The 25,028-nt window shown below is 42.2% G+C and overlaps 1 protein-coding gene across 2 annotated transcripts in view; it reads left to right on the forward strand.

Annotated features, from left to right (window-relative positions):
• The window catches only part of LOC106564809 (phosphofurin acidic cluster sorting protein 2), a 100,109-nt gene that overhangs the window by 38,256 nt on the left and 36,825 nt on the right, over nt 1-25,028 (forward strand). For both annotated transcript variants that reach the window (XM_014131228.2, XM_014131229.2), the window contains exons 2-8: nt 9,590-9,677; nt 12,533-12,622; nt 12,958-13,083; nt 15,594-15,756; nt 16,869-16,960; nt 17,822-17,905; nt 24,191-24,250. In XM_014131228.2, coding sequence (XP_013986703.1) covers nt 9,590-9,677; nt 12,533-12,622; nt 12,958-13,083; nt 15,594-15,756; nt 16,869-16,960; nt 17,822-17,905; nt 24,191-24,250 — 703 coding nt within the window. The remainder of the gene's footprint in view (nt 1-9,589; nt 9,678-12,532; nt 12,623-12,957; nt 13,084-15,593; nt 15,757-16,868; nt 16,961-17,821; nt 17,906-24,190; nt 24,251-25,028) is intronic.

Here is a 25,028-nt window from a genome sequence, read left to right on the forward strand (position 1 = left end):
ATTTAATAAGATTATTTCATTCATTCAGATCTAGGATGTGTTATTTTAGTGTTCCCTTTATTTTTTTGAGCAGTATATATATATATATATATAAAATTAGTATTTGGTTGCATTGCCTTTAAACTGTTTAATTTGGGTCAAACGTTTCGGGTAGCCTTCCACAAGCTTCCCACAATAAGTTGGGTGAATTTTGGCCCATTCCTCCTGACAGAGCTGGTGTAACTGAGTCAGGTTTGTAGGCCTCCTTGCTCGCACATGCTTTTTCACTTCTGACCACACATTTTCTATGGAATTGAGGTCAGGGCTTTGTGATGGCCACTCCAATACCTTGACTTTGTTCTCCTTAAGCCATTTTGCCACAACTTTGGACGTATGCTTGTGGTCATTGTCCATCTGGAAGACCCATTTGCGACCAAGCTTTAACTTCCTGACTGATGTCTTGAGATGTTGCTTCAGTATATCCACGTACTTTTCTTTCCTCATAATGCCATATATTTTTTGAAGTGCACCAGTCCCTCCTGCAGCAAAGCACCCCCACAACATTATGCTGCCACCCCCATTCTTCACGGTTGGGATGGTGTCCTTTGGCTTGCAAGCCTCCCCCCTTTTCATCCAAACATAACGATGGTCAGTATGGCCAAACAGTTCTATTTTTGTTTCATCAGACCAGTGGACATTTCTCCAAAGGTACGATCTTTGTCCCCATGTGCAGTTGCAAACCGTAGTCTGGCTTTTTTATGCCGGTTTTGGAACAGTGGCTTCTTCCTTGCTGAGCAGCCTTTCAGGTTATGTCGATATAGGACTCGTTTTACTGTGGATATAGATACTTTTGTACCTGTTTCCTCCAGAATCTTCACAAGGTCCTTTGTTGTTCTGGGATTCATTTTTTCGCACCAAAGTACATTCATCTCTAGGAGACAGAACGCATCTCATTCCTGAGCGTTATGACGGCTGCGTGGTCCCATGGAGTTTATACTTGCGTACTATTTTTTGTACAGATGAACGTGGTACCTTCAGGCATTTGGAAATTGCTCCCAAGGATGAACTAGACTTGTGGAGGTCTATAATTCTTTTCTGAGGTCTTGGCTGATTTCTCTTGATTTTCCCATGATGTCAAGCAAAGAGGCACTGAGTTTGAAGGTAGGAGGCCTTGAAATACATCCACAGGTACACGTCCAATTGACTCAAATGATGTCAATTAGCCTATCAGAAGCTTCTAAAGCCATTACATAATTTTCTGTGATTTTTCCAAGCTGTTTAAAGGCACAGTCAACTTAGTGTATGTAAACTTCTGACCCACTGGAATTGTGATACAGTGAAATATAAGTAAAATAATCTGTACTTAAACAGTTGTTGGAAAAATGACTTGTGTCATGCACAAAGTAGATGTCCTAACCGACTTGCCAAAACTATAGTTTGTTAACAGGAAATTTGTGGAGTGGTTGAAAAACGAATTTTAATGACTCCAACCTAAGTGTACGTAAACTTCCAACCTCAACTGTATATACAAGGGGTGCCGGTACAGAGTCAATGTGCGGGGGCACTGGTTAGTCGAGGTAATTGAAGTATTATGTACATGTAGGTAGAGTTTAAGTGACTATGCATAGATAATAAACAGAGAATAGCAGCAGCGTAAAAGAGGGGGGGATAAGGAAATAGTCTGGGTAGCCATTTGATTAGCTGTTCAGGAGTCTTATGGCTTGGGGGTAGAAGCTGTTGAGAAGCCTTTTGGACCTGGACTTGGCGCTACGGTACCGCTTGCCGTGCGGTAGTAGAGAGATCAGTCTATGACGAGGGTGGCTGGAGTCTTTGACAATTTTTAGATCCTTCCTCTGACACCGCCTGGTATAGAGATCCTGGATGGCTGGAAGCTTGGCCCCAGTTAAAGGCTTTAATTGCGTCAATAATTTCCTCCTCTGTAATTTGGCCTTCACATGAGTCTTTCTTTACAGCTGTTCATTTTACATTTTTAATAGAAAATAAATCCATACAATTAACTTCCATTACTGGAGATGGAGGAGACCAAAATGAAAACATATGCTTAAAATACTTTGCTTCTTCTTTCAAAATATTGTTTAGTGAATCATCGTTGACTCTGTCATTTGTAACAAGTTTCAGTAAATCATTTTTGGTAGCATTTCTATGTCGAAGATTTAAAAAATCATTTGATGCATTTTTTGCCCATATTCCATCCAGTTCGCTTTCTTTTATAATATATTGCACTTGATCTATCTTGAATATGTTCCTCCATTTCTTTTTTCTATGGTACTGTGATACTTTTAGTGTACTGGCCTCTGTGTTGGAATGTCCAGACATTTCAATCTCCCTCCCCCCAACCCTCTCTTTTCATCTCTCTGTCCATCCACTCCCCCTCCCCCCCTCTCTGTCTCTCACTCTCTCTCTCTGCCTCTGTCCTTCTGATGAATGGCCGGTACAGAATGCTTTCAATCAGGTGGTCTGGCTTTGTGCTGAGTTAGCGCAAAGTTTTCTCCATGACTGCTTCCTAACATTCCAGCCCCTTTGTGTCCATGTGTGTTTGTGTGCATCTCTTTGGGTGCGTTTGTGTATTTGTGTTTGTATGGTCTGCCTGGAGCGCGTGCATGTGCATGTCTCTTGTTGTGTGTGTGTGTGCTGTCAGTGCTGGATGTTGAATTGGCCTGTTTGTTTGCCTGTCAACTACACTCCAGACGAGTCCAAATTCTCAAAGACAGAGACTGTGACCCGAACTTCCCCTCGGTTGTGTGTATATGTGTGTGTGTGTGTGTGGTGGGGGGGGGATAGGGGTCAGAGGATGTGTGTTTTTTGGTGTAAGTCTGTTGAAAGTGCTTGCATTTCCATTGTATTTTTTTGTGCGTGTGTATGTGTTTCTGAGTAAGTGTCTGTATGCATGGAGAATTGGAAAGTGAATGTTTTTCTACTCTGCTGACCAAGGTTGCCACCCCATCACAGAGAGTGTGAGAGAGAGTGAAAAGTGGAAACAAAACACATTCATTCAACCCCAGCTCTACTTTTTCCTCCAAATTCACTAGAATGGAAGAATAGGAGCTGTCTCTAGCTTCCTGTATGACTCATACTCTGGCAATGCAGTACTTCGATAGAGGCTACATCCCAAATGGCACCTTATTCCCTATTTAGTGCACTACTTTTGACCAGGGCCCATAGTGCACTTTAGAGAATAGGCTGCCATTTCGGGCCCACTTACAGTCTGAGGGGAAAACGAAGAGCTCAGGGCCACTGTGAGATTTTAATGAAGCTCACAGCAGCACTCCTATTCAGAGCTGAACTGACAATACAATATCCGTTTTGTTTCCTACCTTTTTGTCATGTTTTCATGTTCTGCCTACGTACATTGGTTTCATGGTCTCCTGACGAAGACCTATTGCAGTTTTGAAATGTAATAATTAAAAAGATATCTCTTCGGGGCATGCAGATGGTGTGCAGATGTTTTTTATTTTCTACCTTGTTTTCATACATTTGAGGTTCAATGGTTCACTGCCTGCAGTTTTTTTGTGTCGTGTTAATGTTTCTAGACTCGCAAACAGTGTCTTTTATATTTCCGTATGGATAGGGCTTTTTAACCAATAATCAACAATCTGGCATGAGTGCCTAAGTCTATTGGATAAATAAAGTTTTGCCAGTACCCACTTTTAATAAAACCTTATAAAGATTTATTAGCAATATATACATTCAAAATCCTAAGCATTATAGGCATTTCTTATCATTTGGAAATTCAAAATATGGATTCATAACCATTTATTAATGAACAGTACTATATTGTAATAAGCCTATGTAAGCCTACGATCCAATAGCATATCTTCTCCTTGAGCTGTTAGATTAATGACGGAGAACTAATTAGGTCTCTACACAGGGTTTGATACTGCGACCAAAACCGTTTTACTTGGCATTGCGACACACATTTTTAAATGGTCGCAAGGGTGCCAGGGCTTAAAATGGACCTGGCCACGTTAGTTTCGTTTCACAATTTGCTTTTTTATTTTTGATTATCATGATTTATTCAAACAGTAATGTGCAATTTACCAAAAATATACCAGCTTTCTGAAGAGGAAACAACAGCATGGGAATGCCCCTGTCTGTGTGTGTGCAGTGCGCTTCGGGCCTATGTCTACCACTTTGTGTAGCCTTTAGCGATTCTAATGATAGCCTAACCGTGGTCGAGGAGATGGATATGTAAGTAAAAGGTAACTACAAAGTAGCCTATTCCTACCTGGCAGAACCATGATTATTTGCATCAATCCAGTGGCCATTTGTTTTGAAAACTCCATCACAAGTGCGCTACGGACATAAGCAGTGTCCATAAGCTGGAGCTCCCGAGTGGTGCAGCACTGCATCTCAGTGCTTGAGGTGTCACTACAGGCACCTTGGTTCGAATCCAGGCTGTATCACAACCGGCCGTGATTGGGAGTCCCATAGGGCGGTGCAAAATTGGCCCAGCATCGTCCGGGTTTGGCCGGTGTAGGCCGTCATTGTAAATAAGAATTTGTTCTTAACTGACTTGTCTAGTTAAATAAAGGTTCAATAAAAAATTTAATAAAAAGCTAAGCTTCCCCTAAAGTAAATTGAATTAAATTGCCAAAATGATTTAACCTAATTAGCCTACTCCTGTCTATACAAAAAAAAAAAAAAAACATTGAAAATAGGCTACTAGACCAGAAAGCATGATTTGGCCACAGATGATAATTGGCTTCTAAAACAAAAGCTGTGGATTGTTTAAATCACATTTCCTACAGTCGGAATAGCCCGTAATTTGAGCAGTGTGTACGGCAAATACCCTGGTTTTAATGTCTATGCAAATACCACATAGATTGTTGAGTTGTGACTGTCAGTGAAAAGTAGAGATGCCCAGCCAGGCGTATCGCAATATTTTATCATAGTTGGGAAAGCAAATGGCTATTCTGCCCTACCAAGCAAAAAGGCAGTAACTGCTCATAGCGCAGAACTGAGAAAAATTGTTTTTATTTACCTTGGTTTCACAGTAACTTTATGCAGTTGCTGCTAACATGACCTCCATTTTCTCCAAAACACAGTACAATAGAGGCAGAATACTTGTCCACATGATTTAATGTAGCAAAAAATGACATTAACTAATTTCCAACCAAATGAGTAGTTACTGCCTTTTTGCTTGGTAGGCCAATATTGCTGTAAAGAGAAGACAATGAAAAGACTAATCTGTCGTTTATAGTTATCAACATTTTCAACTTAATTGTTTGAACTGTATAGCCTATCTTATTGGCATCCCTGGAGAGCATTGGTGTGCACATATTCACTCTTTATCATTGTTGTGCCAGTTTTTGGACAATCATTTCCTCCTCCAGGTTAAATGGATGTCATGTTGTAGGCATTTTTTTTCTTCCCTTCTCGTAGGCCTATTATATGGATCAGACAATGTCGTTTTTATTGATCTTTTTGTCAGTGTCAGCAGAGTAGGCTACACTGTAATTTTTGTCGCATTAAAAAATATTCTGCTAATGTCTCCAGTCATATAAAGTATAGTAGAATTGCATGAAATGTGTTTATAAAAGGCCAAGGAACGTATCTTATGTACAGTTGAAGTCAGAAGTTTACGAACACTTAGGTTGGAGTCATTAACCTCTTACATCTAGACGTTCCGCTAGCGGAACACCTGCTCCAATATCCAATGATAGGCGTGGCGCGAATTACAAATTCCTCAAAAATACAAAAACTTCAATTTTTCAAACATATGACTATTTCACAGCATTTTAAAGACAAGACTCTCCTTTATCTAACCACACTGTCCGATTTCAAAAAGGCTTTACAGCGAAAGCAAAACATTAGATTATGTCAGCAGAGTACCCAGCCAGAAATAATCAGACACCCATTTTTCAAGCTAGCATATAATGTCACAAAAACCCAGAAGACAGCTAAATGCAGCACTAACCTTTGATGATCTTCATCAGATGACACACCTAGGACATTATGTTATACAATAAATGCATGTTTTGTTCAATCAAGTTCATATTTATATCAAAAAACAGCTTTTTACATTAGCATGTGACGTTCAGAACTAGCATACCCCCCGCAAACTTCCGGGGAATTTACTAACAATTTACTAAATTACTCACGATAAACGTTCACAAAAAGCATAACAATTATTTTAAGAATTATAGATACAGAACTCCTTTATGCACTCGATATGTCCGATTTTAAAATAGCTTTTTGGTGAAAGCACATTTTGCAATATTCTAAGTACATAGCCCAGCCATCACGGGCTAGCTATTTAGACACCCGGCAAGTTTAGCCTTCACCAAAATCAGATTTACTATAACAAAAATGTTATTACCTTTGTTGTCTTCGTCAGAATGCACTCCCAGGACTGCTACTTCAATAACAAATGTTGGTTTGGTCCCAAATAATCCATCGTTATATCCGAATAGCGGCGTTTTTGTTCGTATGCGTCCAGAAACTATCCGAAATGGTAAATCAGGGTCGCGCACATGGCGCAATTCGTGACAAAAAATTCTAAATATTCCATTACCGTACTTCGAAGCATGTCAACCGCTGTTTAAAATCCATTTTTATGCAATTTATCTCGTAAAAAAGAGATAATATTCCGACCGGGAATCTCCTTTTCGGCAAACAGAGGAAAAATCACAAAGACGGGGGCGGCCAGGGCACGCGCCTAAGCCCACAGTCCCTTGATCGGCCACTTGAGAAAGGCGATAATGTGTTTCAGCCTGGGGCTGGGATGACGACATTCAGGTTTTTCCCGGGCTCTGAGCGCCCATGGAAGACGTAGGAAGTGTCACGTTAGAGCAGAGATCCTTTGTAAAAGATAGAGATGGCAAAGAAGTTCAAGAAATGGTCAGACAGGCCACTTCCTGTAAAGGAATCTCTCAGGTTTTGACCTGCCATTTGAGTTCTGTTATACTCACAGACACCATTCAAACAGTTTTAGAAACTTTGGAGTGTTTTCTATCCAAAGCCAATAATTATATGCATATTCTAGTTACTGGGCAGGAGTAGTAACCAGATTAAATCGGGTACGTTTTTTATCCAGCCGTGAAAATACTGCCCCCTAGCCATAACAGGTTCAAACTCGTTTTTCAACCATTCCACAAATGTCTTGTTAACAAACTATAGTTTTGGCAAGTCGGTTAGGACATCAACTTTGTGCATGACACAAGTAATTTTTCCAACAATTGTTTACAGACAGATTATTTCACTTATAATTCACTGTATCACAATTCCAGTGCGTCAGAAGTTTACATACACTAAGTTGACTGTGCCTTTAAACAGCTTGGGAAATTCCAGACAATTATGTCATGGCTCTAGAAGCTTCTGATAGGCTAATTGACATCATTTGAGTAAATTGGAGGTGTACCTGTGGGTGTATTTCACGGCCTTCCTTCAAACTCAGTGCCTCTTTGCTTGACATCATGGGGAAAATAAAAATAAATAAGCCAAGACCTCAGAAAAAAATTGTGTAGACCTCCACAAGTCTGGTTTATCCTTGGGAGCAACATCCAAATGCATGAAGGTACCACGTTCATCAGTACAAACAATACTACGCAAGTATAAACACCATGCGACCACGCAGTCATCATACAGCTCAGGAAGGAGATGCGTTCTGTCTCCTGGAGACACCGTTGGTGCGAAAAGTGAAAATTAATCCCAGAACAACAGCAAAGGACCTTGTAAAGATGCTGGAGGAAACAGGTCCTTAAGTATCTATATCCACAGTAAAACGAGTCCTAAATCGACATAACCTGAAAGGCCGCTCAGCAAGGAAGAAGCCACTGCTCCAAAACCGCCATAAAAAAAGAGACTACGGTTTGCAACTGCACATGGGACAAAGATCATGGGCCAAAATTCACCCAATTTATTGTGGGGAGCTTGTGGAAGGCTACCTGAAACGTTTGGCCCAAGTTAAACAATTTAAAGGCAATGCTACCAAATACTAATTGAGTGTATGTACACTTCTAACCCACTGGGAATGTGATGAAAGAAATAAAAGCTGAAATAAATCATTCTCTCTGCTATTATTCTGACATTTCACATTCTTAAAATAAAGTGGTGATCCCAACTGACCTAAGACAGGGAATTTCTACTTGGATTAAGTGTCAGGAATTGTATGTATTTAGCTAATGTGTATGTAAACTTCTGACTTCAACTGTATATGTATGTAAAAAAATATCTTATCACAGTATTTTTCTCAGTATTTGACAGCATTGGATGTTTCTTCATAAAAGTTCTAAATATTCTTTATGGCTTTTGGATGACCCTACGATGACAACAAATTAATTCTAAGTAGTTTTAATGGGTTTTCTCCAATCTAATTGCTTTACTGTTCAACGGAACTTCAACCAAAAATAATAGGACAAAACTGACAGTGAAGTAGTCCTATTTGTTGCATAGGAATCAAAATTATTTGTTAGATTCCAGCATTCACTTCCAGCATTTTAAATAATTTCTTCATTTCGTTTCCTGTACAGATTGGTATCATTTACATACTGTGTCACGTTTCTTTTGTCTTAGTATGCCTCTGATTCGTCAACTTTTATTGACAGAATAACTATTATCCTCTATCCGCTTCAATTGCAGTTCTTACTTTCGCCACTAAGGGGTAGTCAGACAATTTCAGGGGGCTCAATTTTCCAAGCTTGCCCTCCCAAAGTTGTTGACTTGTTGTGTTAACTAGAAGTTCTCAGCTGTTAGCAGTTTCTTACTGGCGATAAAAACGGGTCATTACTGAATGATTTAATGTAATAAATCAAACATTAAAATTCTGTTATAGAAGGTACGGTTTACCGCCCAGCCCTCACACACACACACACACACACACACACACACACACACACACACACACACACACACACACAGTGAATACAGTATGCCTAGTCTGAATAGAATTATGCCCACAGACATTATGTCTATGAAAGCGCTACTCATCTCAAGTAGTGGGCTGAGTACCTTTTGTTCCACACTCGTGTTTTTCTATCCTTTTGAAATACATGATCCTTCCTCACGACAGCAGCTCTTGAGAGGGATGAAGCAGTGCATCAAGATAATGATGTGATTATCATGAAAAATAAAAACGGTTTTGTTATGATAGGCAGTCATGACTTTATTTCATTATTACTGGCAATTTGTTTTGTGTGTGAAATAATGAAATATGTATGTATTCATCATTTCTTTGACGTCTTTCTCAATTTCCAAGTTATCATAATACAAGGGTTGTCAAATATGAATCTATACCTTTTCATATTCTCGCTCAGCTGTACATTTTTATCCATGACTTCATCTTTTTTCTTCCTTCAGCTCTATTATTCATTTTACAGTATGTGTACATGTTGCATTTGCTTTGAAAGTACTATACGTATTACCATTCATACCAGTAAAGCAGACATCCTTTGAATTGATTTGTTCAAACATCGCTAAATGTTCCATTGAAGACCCTAATGGAATATGCCTACAATAGCTTTGTTTACATGCTATCAGTTAACCACTTTATCATATATGGCGATGTTTGTGTATCATTGTGCATGGTTGAAATGATCTAAATAAATGAAACTAAACTAAATCCCTTCCCTGTCTCCCCTGTTGACCACAGATTGTGCAGCCTGACCCTAAAGAAGCTGATTGTCCTCAAAGAACTGGACCGAGAGCTTAGCTCTGTGGTGATAGCTGTCAAAATACAGGTGAGTCCAGTTTAAGAATATTATGACGATTTAAGTAATGTGCTTCGGATTGTATTAGTATCAAATGGAGTGTCCATAAAAACATAGGAACTTGGATTGCTGTTGACCATTGAAGTGTGTTATGGGATGGTTTGGTAACAACTGTTTGCATCAATTGGCTGATACTATTTTCTGAAATGAACAGAAAAGTCAAAGGACTATGTCAAGGTCAATACTGCTCGTCAATTTACTCAAATATGGCAATAACTAACAAAAGCTAATGGCCAACAAAAGCTCATGGTCAACATCGGAAGTGTTTTTCACTTCTCTGTGGTCCTCCTTACAAGCTATTTCTATAGTCATTGCATATATTTTCTACATCCTTTATTTCATGCACCTTGGCAGAACTGCGACATAGCTACATACTTTTTCCTTTCACACCTGACAACCTTTCAGAATCTCTCCTTCCACTAAGCTCAATAGTCTCAGAGGACTGCCCAAGCGGTTACCAAGGTGACATCTTGTTCGATAGGAACAGGATAGGAACAGAGAGAAAGGAAAAAGATTACAGTTATGTCTGACCGTTACTTGGGGCACTCTACATTCCAAAGTAGTCGCTTTGGTCGCGGTACGGCCCAGTACTCGCGTATTGCTCAAGGTTCTATGCAGTCAGAGTGAAAGAGCATTGTGTGGTTGAACTGTGTTCTTTCTGTTCTCTCTCATTACTGGTGGTAAATTCACTGGTCATTGAGTGGTAGATTATCAGAAATCTTTGCAATAATTCTATACACTGTACATGGCATGCTTACCTTTCAGATGCACACAGAGATATATTGACCGAAGGTTCAGTCAATATTTCCCACGGCTGCTCTCTTCTCAAGTAACTCGGTATTTCAGCATATTTCTGAGAACACCATTCAGGTGTATTCATTTCCATGAGTGGTAATTGTAATGGCTAGCTAGCACCTGTCTGCCAGCTACTTGTCAGAAAGGGGACTTAAATGGCCACATCTGATGCGGCATGTTGAGCGGCAACACAAAAGAACCGAAAGTTGCAGCTTAGGCAAGAGTTAAGACGGGTCTCGACTGCTCTTTATTCCCCATTGACAGGAGGGAAAAATAGTGTGAAAAATGTTTATTCTTGGTCACTCTCTGTATCTCTAGCTACAGAACTCAGAAGACTGTGGCGGTTTGGTTCCGTATGTTAAAACCCGCTAATGCATACTTGTTTTTGGACTTTTCAGTTTTTTTAATGCATTCAGAAGTTAGTTAATTGTATTGTCATTGAGCTAGCCAATAGCTTTGGTTTCAGACTTGTCTGAAGTCAACAGCTACCTACGCACGTAGTTGTCTGTCAGGGCCCGATGGGGCTACTCTTGGAAGCCACATGTCTGTTCTTCCTGCTCTGGGATCAATTAGCATTAATGTCTTGTAGCTAGCGCCCTTTTTTTGTTTGCTGAGTCACCATGAGGAATGCAGGTCCGAATACAGATTTTTCCATGTGTTTTGTTTTCCTCACAAACTTTCCTCCTCCCTTTCATCTCTAAAGACTGAATGTTTTGTGAAGCTTCATAAGATTAACATTTACATTTTAGTAATTTTTAGCAGACGCTCTTATCCAGAGCAACTTACAGTAGTGAATGCATACATTTCATACATTTTTTTCTCGGTACTGGTCCCCCATGGGAATCGAACCCACAACCCTGGCTTTGCAAACACCATGCTCTACCAACTGAGCCACACTGATAACTGTCTGCTGGTCCATTTTAGTACAGCTGTATGCGACAGCTCATTAGAAGTTTGATGCTGACTGCTGCTGTTCCCTGTTGTCTTGTTAGCGAATAGCCGGTTGCATTTCCAGTCAGTTAATTTGGATGTGAAGCTAGCCTAGCCTCCCACAAGAAAACAAAACAGTCAGCATGGAGAGTTAGTGAAGCGCTAACTAACCGTGATAGAAAGAAAATAAGCTTTTCCCCCTATTTTTTGTCTTGACTATTACTCACTTAAACTGCATACTGCATATTAATCGTACTATGTACTATTTAGCACGTATTGTTTAGTAAAAAGTATGCTGCGGCCGCAACGTACAACTGGGAACTCGGAAACAAAACGAGCTCAGACTGGGGAAAATCGTGACGTCAGTGATCTTCAGCTCTAGTAGGATGCCGAATTTCAGCTGAGTTGGATGACTGTTCAAAAATATTTTTCCCAGTCGGAGCATGTTTTTTTTCAGAGTTCCCTGTTGTTATGAATGCACCATCAGTTATGGCTTTGCATATGAACTGAAAAGGATCGTCTGTAACCCCACCCAGTGACCGTTCTCTACAGCGGAGTGTTCTTGTTAGCTAAGAAGCTAGCATTTGGAAAAACATATTTGGAGTAAACTTGAGTTAACCATAGGCCTAATCATGCATCAATTGAAGAGTCACCTGTAGCTTGAGAGGAATGGGGAGATGCAGTAGAGGAATGATGCAGAGAGCTACTCTGTTCACAGCGTGCTAGCAAGGGCACCAAAGAAGTTGAACCTCGTGCTTCAGCGCTCTTAGTTGTTGTGGAAATTTATCCATTATGCTGTTTACTTTCTGTACGTACATCATATCGCTGAGTCTACCTTTAAATTAGCTGGATCAGTAGGTTACTGAGGTAACATGCAACTCCAAGACCCTGTCCAGAAACAACCCCTAAACTTCTAGGCATCGTTGGCAAACACTCCTTCTTTGACACAGGAATGTGTACGTTTTAGAACTGAGTTTCTATACACTTTTCTCGGGGAAAGGAACATTGCAAAGTCGAAGTGTTACCACCAAATGTCTTTGTTTCAGTCACCATTAGATCCCTAACTCTCTCTGTACCTCTCTTTAAATTTTCCGCCACAGGGGTCCAAGCGCATCTTGAGGTCCAATGAGTATGTCCTTCCCCCAGACGGACTGATGGAGACTGACCTTGAGCTAACCTTCTCACTCCAGGTATGGCCAGGTTAACATGGCTTTCAAAAGTATCAAAGAGTGATCTGTTATGTGACTGAAATCCGTATTTTCATTAGCCAACGGTTGATGTACAGCACTTTTTGCTAAATTAATGGTAGTGCCATTAATAATGTAAACATATACCCCTTTTTTTAGTTTTAGTGTATTTCCTGCACCTCAGGTTGGCGTTCAAAGCCCATCTGAGGTGGCGGATCTGAAGGCATCAAAGAAATGACTGACTGAGGAAAAACATCATGGCTACAGACATGATGTAAGGTGTGATGTAACCTCCTGTAACACCTAATGTGTGTCACGTCATTTTCTGTCCCCCCTAGTATCCCCACTTCCTCAAAAGGGACGCCAACCGATTGCAGATCATGCTGCAGAGGAGGAAGCGATATAAAAACCGTACCATCCTGGGGTATAAGACCTTAGCTGTGGGCGTCATCAATATGGCAGAGGTAAAGACAACAGCTTAATATTTGTGACCAATTCTTTTATCACAACAGCATATGAAGTCAAACGCACGTTGCTTGTCATCATGGGGTTATACATCCGTAACTATGGAAACAGGGCCCATGGTGCGAATTACTGGGGAGCCAAGGGGTGGCTCAGCTCTCCTGAATGAGATGTTAGCTCCCCTAAATGCAACAAAATAATGCTAATTTAACCATTCTCCTATTCATTTAAAATGCAGTGGTAAATATGTTTTACTGTGATAAATATGAAAATAAAATCTTCCAATGAAATGAACACCCCCACCTCTTTTTTTCATGGTTTAAAACATGTATTGTGGCAGCGCTGTCCATCCAGTAGTGCTGAATTTCAGCTTTAGATGAGCTCCTTTACGCATAGATTTTCCTTTGTACTTCCTCATTTTTCGGCATTTGTTTGCCATGCGCCCTTGAGAAAAATAGCCTTTATTCCAATGCATTTCAGGTGTCCCAACTTTTCAGGCTACAAAAAAGTTACATTTGTCAGCAAGACGCATCAATTAATGTAGGCCTTATCAATGGCAATCGCGGAATCTCATTAGGCACACTTCTTTGGTGTTTTGTAGCAGGTCTATTTCCATTCATAAAATGGCGTGAGTATGCCGTTTGGATGCTGGAATTATTTTGGAGTGGATGAACATTCCTACTTTTTGAAGAGATTTGTTTGACATTCAGATGAAAATATCATGACTTGTTGTGTTCATGTCACATTAAAAGGTTTTTTACAGTTTAAATTATGTCTTTATTATTAAGCGCGTGCACTCAAAACAGGTGTAATTCACACTCTGGTAGGGCCCATACCTCAACACATACCCCAACACACACTTATACCTCAACACATAGCCTGCCTTTATTGGTTTGCAGGAGGCATAGACAACTCCACCTAACCTGGTCTCAGAGCATTTCATATTATTCTGTACGTAAATTTGAAGCACTCCATTTAGTATGATATGTTTTGTGTGATATGTATTACTTTGTGGATGTCCATATTCCATTTCGCATGATTATGTTACGCATTACAATTTGTTTGATATGTTACGAATTGCAATTTGTATATGTTCGGAATTTTCAAAATGTATGATATGTTACGAATTCCAATTTGTTGTGGCTAACATTGGCTAGGTTTCTAATACAATGTATGCCATAGCTAGGCTAGGGTTAAGGTTAGGTTAGGAGGTTGGTTAAAGTGTTAGAGTTAGGAGTTAAGTTAAAGGGTTAGGGGAAGGGTTAGCTAACATGTTAAGTAGCTGCATAGTAGCTAAAAAGTAGTAAGTAGCTGCAAAGTTTCTAATTAGCTAAAATGCTAAAGTCGTCCATGATGAAATTCTAACACGCAACCTTTGGGTTGCTAGACGTTTGCGTTATACGCCTACGGCCTACCCATCCACCTCGACCCACCACCCTCCTTTCGTTTTTGCGTTAAGCAACCTTCTGTGTTATGTAACCATACCAAATGTAACATATCATACTAATTTAATTTACGTATATTATGTTACATCTAGTCTATGAGATCAGGCTGCTCTACCAGTTCCAATTCAGAATCCATTTTTAGCAAGGTCTGTGCTAAATTCAAAGTTGGCAAAGCAAGAAGGAACCTATTAACCGGTCATAACAAGGAACTGTAACCGAATGCATAAAGTGAACAGAAGCGATATTCAGAAACCCACTATTTGAAATTGACTGAACACCAGCCAATGTCATTATATGCACATCCATGAACAATTCCGCACAGCCACCAGCCAACATTAAACAATGCCCCCGGATGTAGGCTTGCTTCCCCATTCCCCCAATTACATTACAGGACTACCATCGCTACATTTCCTCAGGTCTCCATCCACAGTACACTCGCAATTAGTTTCAAACTCCGCCTCCGCAAACAGCTGAATAATACAGCATGCCGGAGAGAATGAGATGTAGAGATGTGACTGTATGAACAAAGTGCTGTCAGGCTTTCTCTTGGATTTGAATGACAGCAGTGATTGGAGAACATTTGGGGCTTTCATTCTCGATGCAACCTGCCGCAGTGATTGATGGTTAATGAAACTCCAGGGCTGCCTCTCAAATGGCACTGTATGCGACTTGGTACACAGCCTAGAGCTTAGAGCGAACTGTGTCAAGGTGAGAGGCACAAATCCGATTTGGTGAGACATGAGGAAGAAAACATGGGGAGGAAAATAAAGCTTCCCCGTTTCTAACAAAAACTGTGTGCTTCAGTTGAACATGCGTGTGAATGTGCAAATTTATGAATGTGTGTGTGCCTGCGCTTGTGAGCTTGTGTTTATGGCTGTGTGTCTGTGTTTATGGCTGTGTGTGTGTGTGTGTGTCTGTGTGTGTCTATGTATGTGTATGTCTGTTTGTGTGTCTGTGTGCGTGCTTCTGCATTATGTATTATACTCAGGTACTCATTGTTCTGTATGAATAAACGCAACAACACTTGTATGTCGCTCACACACTTCTCTGTCCTGACTTGTGTTTAGGTGATGCAACACCCGACAGATGGAGCCCAGATCCTGGGTCTCCATAGCAACGTGAAGGAGGTGCCGGTGCGTGCGGCCGAGCTCAGTGTGTATTCCCTGTCCAGTCAGCCCATTGACCATGAGGACGGCAGCGGGCAGACAGGGACCAAGGCCAAAGCCTTAGGTGGGGACCTGGAAACCAGTGCTTATCATCACAAGTGTTTGGCCCGCACACTGAGGAAAGCTATTCATCCTGAAAACCGATGTTTTTGGCATAATGTTATTTAATTGCATAAAGTATCCTTGTCCGAGTCAGAACGGCCCATGGGGCAGGAGCCTATCTCTTGTTTTTGTAGCATGAGTCAGCTTGATGTACAAGTACACCCGCTGGACTGGACGCTAGTCTATCGCAGGGCTTTTAATTGCATAATAAGTGCATATTTACATTGCACTTAGCCTGACAGTCATGTGAGTGAAACCATTTCCTTGGCAATTGCACATTTTAATAGACATTTGTTTCTATATTGACAACTCGTTTTCACAAATGTTAACTTTTCTAAAGAAAATGCTTTTGAAAGAAACGTATTCTGTGTAGCCTCTCAGTCTCAATGTTTCACTCGTCCTTGTGTACCTCTAGAGATTTCCATACATTCACTACTTAAAAGTCTATTTACTGAAGTGCAATAAGCCCACCACAGACCCACTAATCTCCCCATGGGAAGGGTCCTTCCAACATATTGCCTGTGTCCACAGACCATCGTTACTATCGGTGCTTATAGCCCTAACCATGACAGCTTAAGTACATTAGGACCAATTTTACTGAGGGAAAATGCAGGATATTATTTTCAGTGGTTCTTAAGGCGGTTACCGTCTGGCACCTGATGCTCCCTTAGGATCCTCGCGCTCCCAGAACCAAAATGGACGCTGAGTAAACGATACAGATGTCAGCTGCACTAATGTAAAGGAATTCACTGTGAAACTGACGGCCCGCACCCCAAAATAAAATCATCTGTCAAGGATGCAATATTAGCCAGATGGCCGGCAAGCTATATGAAATCTTTTGAAAAATGTTCTTGAACTCACTTACTTATTCATTCATTGTATTTTCCCGTCCTTGAGGAAGTATGGAGTGACATTAGAGGCATTTAAACTTACTTGACCTCTTCCTTTAAGCTCAGAGCCTCTGAGTGGAGCAACGGAACATAGACATTTAAAATCAATGGTAAATTCTCCAGAGTTTCCCAGTGAGTGAATGAAGAATTGACATGTAGCTTATGTTCTTGTCTTTGACCCCAGATCGATCCCCGGATATGGATAACTACTCAGAGGATGACGACGACAGCTACTCTTCGGAGCAGGAAGCTAGCGACGATGCTGTTCAACCAGTGGTGAGACACAGCACATCTTAAAGTTTGTTGTTGTGAAAGATCTCCAGCTCTAATTGTCTGTAATGGACACCCAAAAATACACACTGTATACTGTTGTTGTGTAAGAGGATGGGATGTAAGGGACTTTCTATGTTTGTGCTTTTCTTTTAACTAAACTAATGTCTACTATTCATGTACTGTTCTAATAACCAATTTCTGTGTTCATGCAAGTGGTTGACTTTACAAATCCTCACTTATCAGTAGCTGCAATTTGGCAGTACGCCCAGACCTTGTTTTGAGAACAAACGCAAGATATCTCATTTTCAAGGTCTCAGCTTAGAGAGGAGAAGTCTCGTGAGGTGTTAGTCTGTCACATGTTATGAAACAGTATTGGTCGGTCACATGAATGAAACAAAACGGTAATGATTAATTAATTATGCTGAATCATGCAAATATAACTTGTCTGTGTATAGCCGTATATAAGACAACTGCTGGGTCTGCCCAGGCAGAGCTCCTGATTGAGTACTATGGTGCATTGAGTTGGTTGGAACCGCTCCAGTGCGCTGACAATAAACAATGATTAATTTAAGATTGACTTTGAGTGTCCCTGTGTAAGAATTTCCACGGCAATACCAATACAGTAAGTCCCTGCATACTATTTATCCTGGGTTCTAGTTGTAGTTATAGACCAAAATGTCATTGGCCTAGTGTTTCTCAATCTATAGCTCACAGTGCTGCACTTTATTGTTCTAGCCCAGCATTAACACACCTGATTCAACTAATCTTGATGAGCAGGTGTGTTAGTGCTGGGCTGGAACAAAAAGGTACATTCCCATGGGTTGTAAAACACTGATCTTTAAGACACAAAACTGTCTTTCATAGGACCTGTATGACGAGGATGATGATGTCCAAAGGAAGCCAAAGAAAAACCGGAGGAAAATGATTCGAACAACATCCATGACAAGGGTAAGGATGGGGGAGCCTCCCTATATCAACAACTTTACAATGTGGTTGGATAAATTCATTGAAATACACATCAAGCCTAGCTTGTAAGTTTATTTTAGTGCAAAGAGAATGAGAATAGCCCCAGCATAGAGCCCTGAGGTACAGCACCTGTTCATGTGATGGCAGGGTCTGCAGGTACAAACTCTTGGAAGGGGGTTGTTTTCAATTATGGTGTGTTTTTCATACCATGCTTTTTCATACTATGCATGTTGACTCACTTAGAACAGCACTGTCGAATCCTTTTGAGTGCCCTTCAGAAAGTATTCACACCCCTTGACTTTTTCCACATTTTGTTACAGCCTGAAATTAAAATGTATTCAATTGAGATTTTGTGCCACTGATCTACACACAACAAGTGACATTTTGTTTTTAGAAACGTTTACAAAAATGTAAAGCTGAAATGTCTTCAGTCAGTAAGTATTCAATCCCTTTGTTATGGCAAGCCTAAATATGTTCAGGAGTAAAGATGTGCTTAACAAGTTGCATGGACTCACTCTGTGTGCAATAATAGTGGTTAATATGATTTTTGAATGATTACCCCCATATCTGGGGTGGCAGGTAGCCTAGTCGTTAGAGCTTTGGGCTAATAACCGAAAGGTTGCTAGATTGAATCCCCGAGCTGACAAGGTAAAAATCTGTCGTTCTGCCCCTGAACAAGCCAGTTAAGCCACTGTTCCTAGGTCGTCATTGTAAATAAGAATTTGTTCTTAACTGACTTGCCTAGTTAAATAAAGGTTAAATTAAAAATATATTTTAAAAAATATATCTGTACCCCACACAATTATCTGTAAGGTCCCTCAGTCGAGTAGTGAATTTCTGTCACAGTTGTTGTCGGTGAATGAGGACCAAAACGCAGCAGGTACGTGAATGCTCATCTTGATTTTTAATTAATCTCAAAAATGACCATACAAAATAACAAAACACGAACACTCGACAAATAAACAGTCTGGTAAGGCACAAGGCTATACACAGAATAATCACCCACAAATCACACATACAAACACACCCTAATATATGGAACTCTCAATCAAAGGCAGATAGACAACACCTGCCTTCAACTGAGAGTCCCAACCCCAATCAACCAAACATAGAAACACACAACCTAGACTAACCATAGAATTACTAAACATAAACCAAAACCCGGAATTACTAAATCAAACACCCTTTACACAAAACACACCACCCCGAACCACAGAAAACAAATACCCCCTGCCACGCCCTGACCAAACTACAAAACAATTAACCTTATATACTGGCCAGGACGTGACAGTACCCCCCCTTAAAGGTGCTACCCCAGAAGCACCTTAACAAAAAAATAACCCCAAGCAACACCAACAAAAAGTCCCCTTTTCTAAAGGGAGGGAAGGGAGGGTGGCTGCCGTCAACGACGGCACTGTGCTACACCCCCTCCCCAACCCACCTATTTCTGGAGGTGGCTCTGGCTCCGGCCGTTCCAGGCTGTCGGGCCACTCTGGCTTCGCCGGGGGCAGTCGGGGCAGTCTGGCAATTCGGGAGAGTCTGGGCAGTCTGGCAATTCGGGACAGTCTGGGCAGTCTGGCAATTCGGGACAGTCTGGGCAGTCTGGCAATTCGGGACAGTCTGGGCAGTCTGGCAATTCGGGACAGTCTGGGCAGTCTGGCAATTCGGGACAGTCTGGCAATTCGGGACAGTCTGGAAGGGCAGTCTGGCAATTCGGGACAGTCTGGGCAGTCTGGCAATTCGGGACAGTCTGGGCAGTCTGGCAATTCGGGACAGTCTGGGCAGTCTGGCAATTCGGGACAGTCTGGGCAGTCTGGCAATTCGGGACAGTTCTGGGCAGTCTGGCCACTCCGGACAGTATCAGGGCAGTCTGGCCACTCCGGCAGTTCAGGGCAGTCTGGCCACTCCGGCAGTTCAGGGCAGTCTGGCCACTCCGGCAGTTCAGGGCAGTCTGGCCACTCCGGCAGTTCAGGGCAGTCTGGCCACTCCGGCAGTTCAGGGCAGTCTGGCCACTCCGGCAGTTCAGGGCAGTCTGGCCACTCCGGCAGTTCAGGGCAGTCTGGCCACTCCGGCAGTTCAGGGCAGTCTGGCCACTCCGGCAGTTCAGGGCAGTCTGGCCACTCCGGCAGTTCAGCGCAGTCTGGCCACTCCGGCAGTTCAGCGCAGTCTGGCCACTCCGGCAGTTCAGCGCAGTCTGGCCACTCCGGCAGTTCAGCGCAGTCTGGCCACTCCGGCAGTTCAGCGCAGTCTGGCCACTCCGGCAGTTCAGCGCAGTCTGGCCACTCTGGCGACTGTTGACTGGCGGGCAGCTCTGACGACTGTTGACTGGCGGGCAGCTCTGACGATGACTGTTGACTGGCGGGCAGCTCTGACGATGACTGTTGACTGGCGGGCAGCTCTGACGATGACTGTTGACTGGCGGGCAGCTCTGACGATGACTGTTGACTGGCGGGCAGCTCTGACGATGACTGTTGACTGGCGGGCAGCTCTGACGATGACTGTTGACTGGCGGGCAGCTCTGACGATGACTGTTGACTGGCGGGCAGCTCTGACGATGACTGTTGACTGGCGGGCAGCTCTGACGATGACTGTTGACTGGCGGGCAGCTCTGACGATGACTGTTGACTGGCGGGCAGCTCTGACGATGACTGTTGACTGGCGGGCAGCTCTGACGATGACTGTTGACTGGCGGGCAGCTCTGATGAAGACTGTTGACTGGCGGGCAGCTCTGATGAAGACTGTTGACTGGCGAGGCTGGGTTGACGCACTTGTAGCCTGGTGCGTGGTGCTGGTACTGGGATTACCAGATTATGTACACGCACCTCCAGGCTAGTGCGGGGAGCGGGAACAGGACGAGTCGGACTGGGTTGACGCACTTCCGGGTCCGCACGAGAGACAGGAGCTGGAAACCCAGGGCTATGGAGGCGCACAGCCGGTCTAGATCTTACCTCCTGCACAACCCGCCTTGGCTGGATGGAACTAGTAGCCCTGTACGAGCGGGGTGCTCGTACAGGGCAGACTGGGCTGTGCAGGGGCCTGATGGTAGCCGTGCGTAGAGCGGGAGTTGGGTAGCCTGGTCCTCGGAGGCGTACCGGCGACCAGATGCGCTGCGCAGGCATCCTCCTACCAGGCTGGATGCCCGCTCTAGCACGGCACCTGCGAGGGGCTGGAATAACGCGCACCGGACTGTGCGTGCGTATGGGTGAGATAGTGCGCTCCTCAGCGAAACATAGCGCTCTCCACCCCATACGCTCCTCCATATAACCACGAGTAGCTGGCTTCCGGCTCTTCTTACGCCTAGCCAAACTACCCGTGTGCCCCCCCCAAAATTTTCTTGGGGGTGCCTCTCGTGCTTCTCCTTCAGCGCGTACTTGGCCTCGTACCACCGCCTCTCTGCCTTGGCTGCCTCAATTTCCCCCCTGCGGGCGTCGATAATCCCCAGCCTGATGCCAGGGTCCGGCCCCGTCCAGAACTTCCTCCCAAGTCCACTTCTCCCGCCAGTCCAACTCGAACTCCGTCTGCTCCTTCCTCTGCTGCTTGGTCCTTTGGTGGTGGGTGATTCTGTCACAGTTGTCTTCGTCTTCTGACGATAATGCGAAATCGTCATCAGAAAATGTGGACCAATACGCAGCAGGTACGTGAATGCTCATCTTGATTTTTAATTAATCTCAAAAATGACCATACAAAATAACAAAACACGAACACTCGACAAATAAACAGTCTGGTAAGGCACAAGGCTATACACAGAATAATCACCCACAAATCACACATACAAACACACCCTAATATATGGAACTCTCAATCAAAGGCAGATAGACAACACCTGCCTTCAACTGAGAGTCCCAACCCCAATCAACCAAACATAGAAACACACAACCTAGACTAACCATAGAATTACTAAACATAAACCAAAACCCGGAATTACTAAATCAAACACCCTTTACACAAAACACACCACCCCGAACCACAGAAAACAAATACCCCCTGCCACGCCCTGACCAAACTACAAAACAATTAACCTTATATACTGGCCAGGACGTGACAATTTCAAGCACAGATTCAACAACAAAGACCAGGGAGATTTTCCCATGCCTCGCAAAGAAGGGCACCTATTGGTAGATGGATAAAAAATATATATATATCCCTTTGAGCATGGTGAAGTTATTAATTACGCTTTGGATGGTGTATCAATACACCCAGTCACTACAAAGATACATGTGTCCTTCCTAACTCAGTTGCCGGAGTGTAAAGAAACCACTCAGGGATTTCACCATGAGGCCAATGGTGACTTTAAAACAGTTACAGAGTTTAATGGCTATGATAGGAGAAAACTGAAGATGGATCAACAACATTGTAGTTACTATACAATACTAACCTAAATGACAGAGTGAAAAGAAGGAAGTCTGTACAGAATCAAAATATTCCAAAACATGCATCCTGTTTGCAATAAATGTGGCAAATAAATTACATTTTTGTCTTGAATACAATGCATTATGTACAATGCATTATGTTTTGGGCATATCCAACACAATATATCACTGAGTACCACTCTTATGGGTATGTTATGGGTATGCTTGTCATCAGCAAGAACTAGGGAAGTTTTGGGGGTGGATAAAAATAAATGGAATAGTGCTAAGCACAGGCAAAATCCTAGAGGAAAACCTGGTTCAGTCTGCTTTCCAACAGACACTGGGAGATAAATTCACCTTTCAGCAGGACAATAACCTGAAACTCAAGGCGAAATATACATTGGAGTTGCTTACCAATACGACAGTAAATGTTCCTGAGTGGCCTAGTTACAGTTTTGACTTACATCGGCTTGAAAATCTATGGCAAGACTTGAAAAGGGCTGTCAATTATCAAAAAGCACCTTGTCAGAGCTTGAAGTGTTTAAAAAAGAATAATGGGCAAATATTGTACAATCTAGGTGTGTAAAGCTCTTAGAGGCTTACCCAAAAATACTCACAGCTGTAATCGCTACCAAAGGTGATTCTAATTATTTTATCAATATATATTAGTCTAATACTTTTCATTAATATTTAAAAAATGAATCTTTAATATGACCAAATATTTTGTGTAGATCGTCAAAAAGAAAAAAAGACCATTAAATCCATTTTAATCCCAATTTGTAACTCAACAAAAGGGTTGTGAATACTTTCTGAAGGCACTGTAAGTACAAACTACATTTAAATGCAATACAGTTTTTCGGTCCCAATTCCTTGCTCCTGATAACTTTATGCTCAGGTTTAGTGTGCGCTGTCTCGAAAGTTCCAAGCCAGTGCAAATGGGTGCAGTCATCAAGAGTCCACTGTAATCTCTTTAAGGTGTGTCTGTGTTAGGTCTGCTACTCAGTCTTGTTCTTTTCAGGGATGGCACAGAAGATGTCTCCTAAATCCTTATCTAAGCAGTAGTGACAGGAGAGTTGTCCTGGAATGAGTTCAACATACACTTTTAGACCAAAACACTGTAGATGACGCAGACTAAAACGCCAACTAAGAATACAAAATATGCAGGCACCAACATGCATAAACTGAGACCCACACATGTCAGCTGGTAACACACACAGATGTACACACACAAACATAAATCACAAATAAATGCACACTTTAACAAATACTTTTCCCTAGGCCCGGGTATTTGCTTCAATCAATAATCCTTGATGTTGTTAATAATGACATGCCTGGCTCTCTCCAATGACCTAATATGCCTTTGGTGAATCAGCGAATCATGCACACATAAGGTCATCGAGGTCGAAGCCACTAAGCCGTCTGAACATTAACTGACTTTTAATGGCGCATCCTAGTGCTCTTCAGATGCTGGCACTCTTCAGATAAGCATATTCATGGGAGTAGGGTGAAGTTGCCCCTAGACATTGGTTTTGGGTCAGTTTATCTTTTTCCCAATGAATGAATATTGTTAGGATTGGAGTAGGGGAAGCTTTTCCTAGATTTTTACCTATTAGGAAACTTCACTCCGGAGCGTAATAACATTTGGCGGTGAAGACTAGACTCAGAAGTCTATTGTGTTAACTTCACTGTGATTTATTGAGCTCTCAGTATTATAGAGCTGTCATCACATGAGTTTGAAGACAGCTTTGTTGGTTACACTGACGTCTCTGAAAGATTAGCTTACGTCATGGCGTCAGCAAATGGAGATCCTACTAAAAATGTTCATTCTGACAAGTTCTTGGTGTACTCTTTTTGACACCAAACTCTCTCTTCCTCTCCTTCCCTCTCCTCCACCCTCTCTCTCACTCTCCTTTTACAGCAACCCAATTTCAAACAGAAGTTTGTGGCCCTGTTGAAGAGATTCAAAGTGACAGATGAGGTTAGTACTGCACGCTTCAACTGTTCAGTTTTATATGAATAACACGCTGCAAGGGATTCATCTGCCACTGCTTCAAAGTTTTTGTAGAATGCTACAAGGTTCATAAAGTGTTCTTCATCTGTCCCTGTAGGAGAACCCTATCTTGTTTTCAGGTAGAACCATTTTTGGTTCTATGTAGAACCCTTTCACCCAACGAAGAACCCTCAAAGAACCATTTTGTGAAAAGGTTCTACCAACCAATAAACTATACCATTATACCATGCAATCTGTTAATGAAGTCCCAGATATATGGAGTCTTTGACCCTTTCTGTTTACAGATCAATCTAATTGATTTAAGTGCTTTTGCTACTGTAGGCCCACTGTAGTCTCTTTAACCTAACCTCGCTCGCTGTCTACCAGTCTCGCCCTGAGAGCGCCGCTCTCCTTTATCACCTAACTCCTTAACAATATTACCTGTCCTTCAAGCAGGAAGTGACCTAAGTAGGAAAGGCAACTGTGGCATCATTGATATGTCCCAAATTGCACCGTATTCCCTATATAGTGCACTACTTTAGACCAGGGCCCATCTCTCACTATGTAGGGAGTAGGGTGCCATTTGGGACACAACCCATGGTTCAACATATACAGGGCTGGCTGGGTTCATTAATGGTTGGTTATGTGCAGGATTGGATCAACACACCTATTTTACTGACAGGACATTCTATGGACCAATTGGTTGACCCCGGTCACAGCTTTGTCATGCATCCTGTCGTCGGAGGAAATAAATCATTGAAAACGT

This window comes from Salmo salar, chromosome ssa12 (assembly GCF_905237065.1).
Source record: "Salmo salar chromosome ssa12, Ssal_v3.1, whole genome shotgun sequence".
NCBI classification, from domain to species: Eukaryota; Metazoa; Chordata; class Actinopteri; order Salmoniformes; family Salmonidae; genus Salmo; species Salmo salar.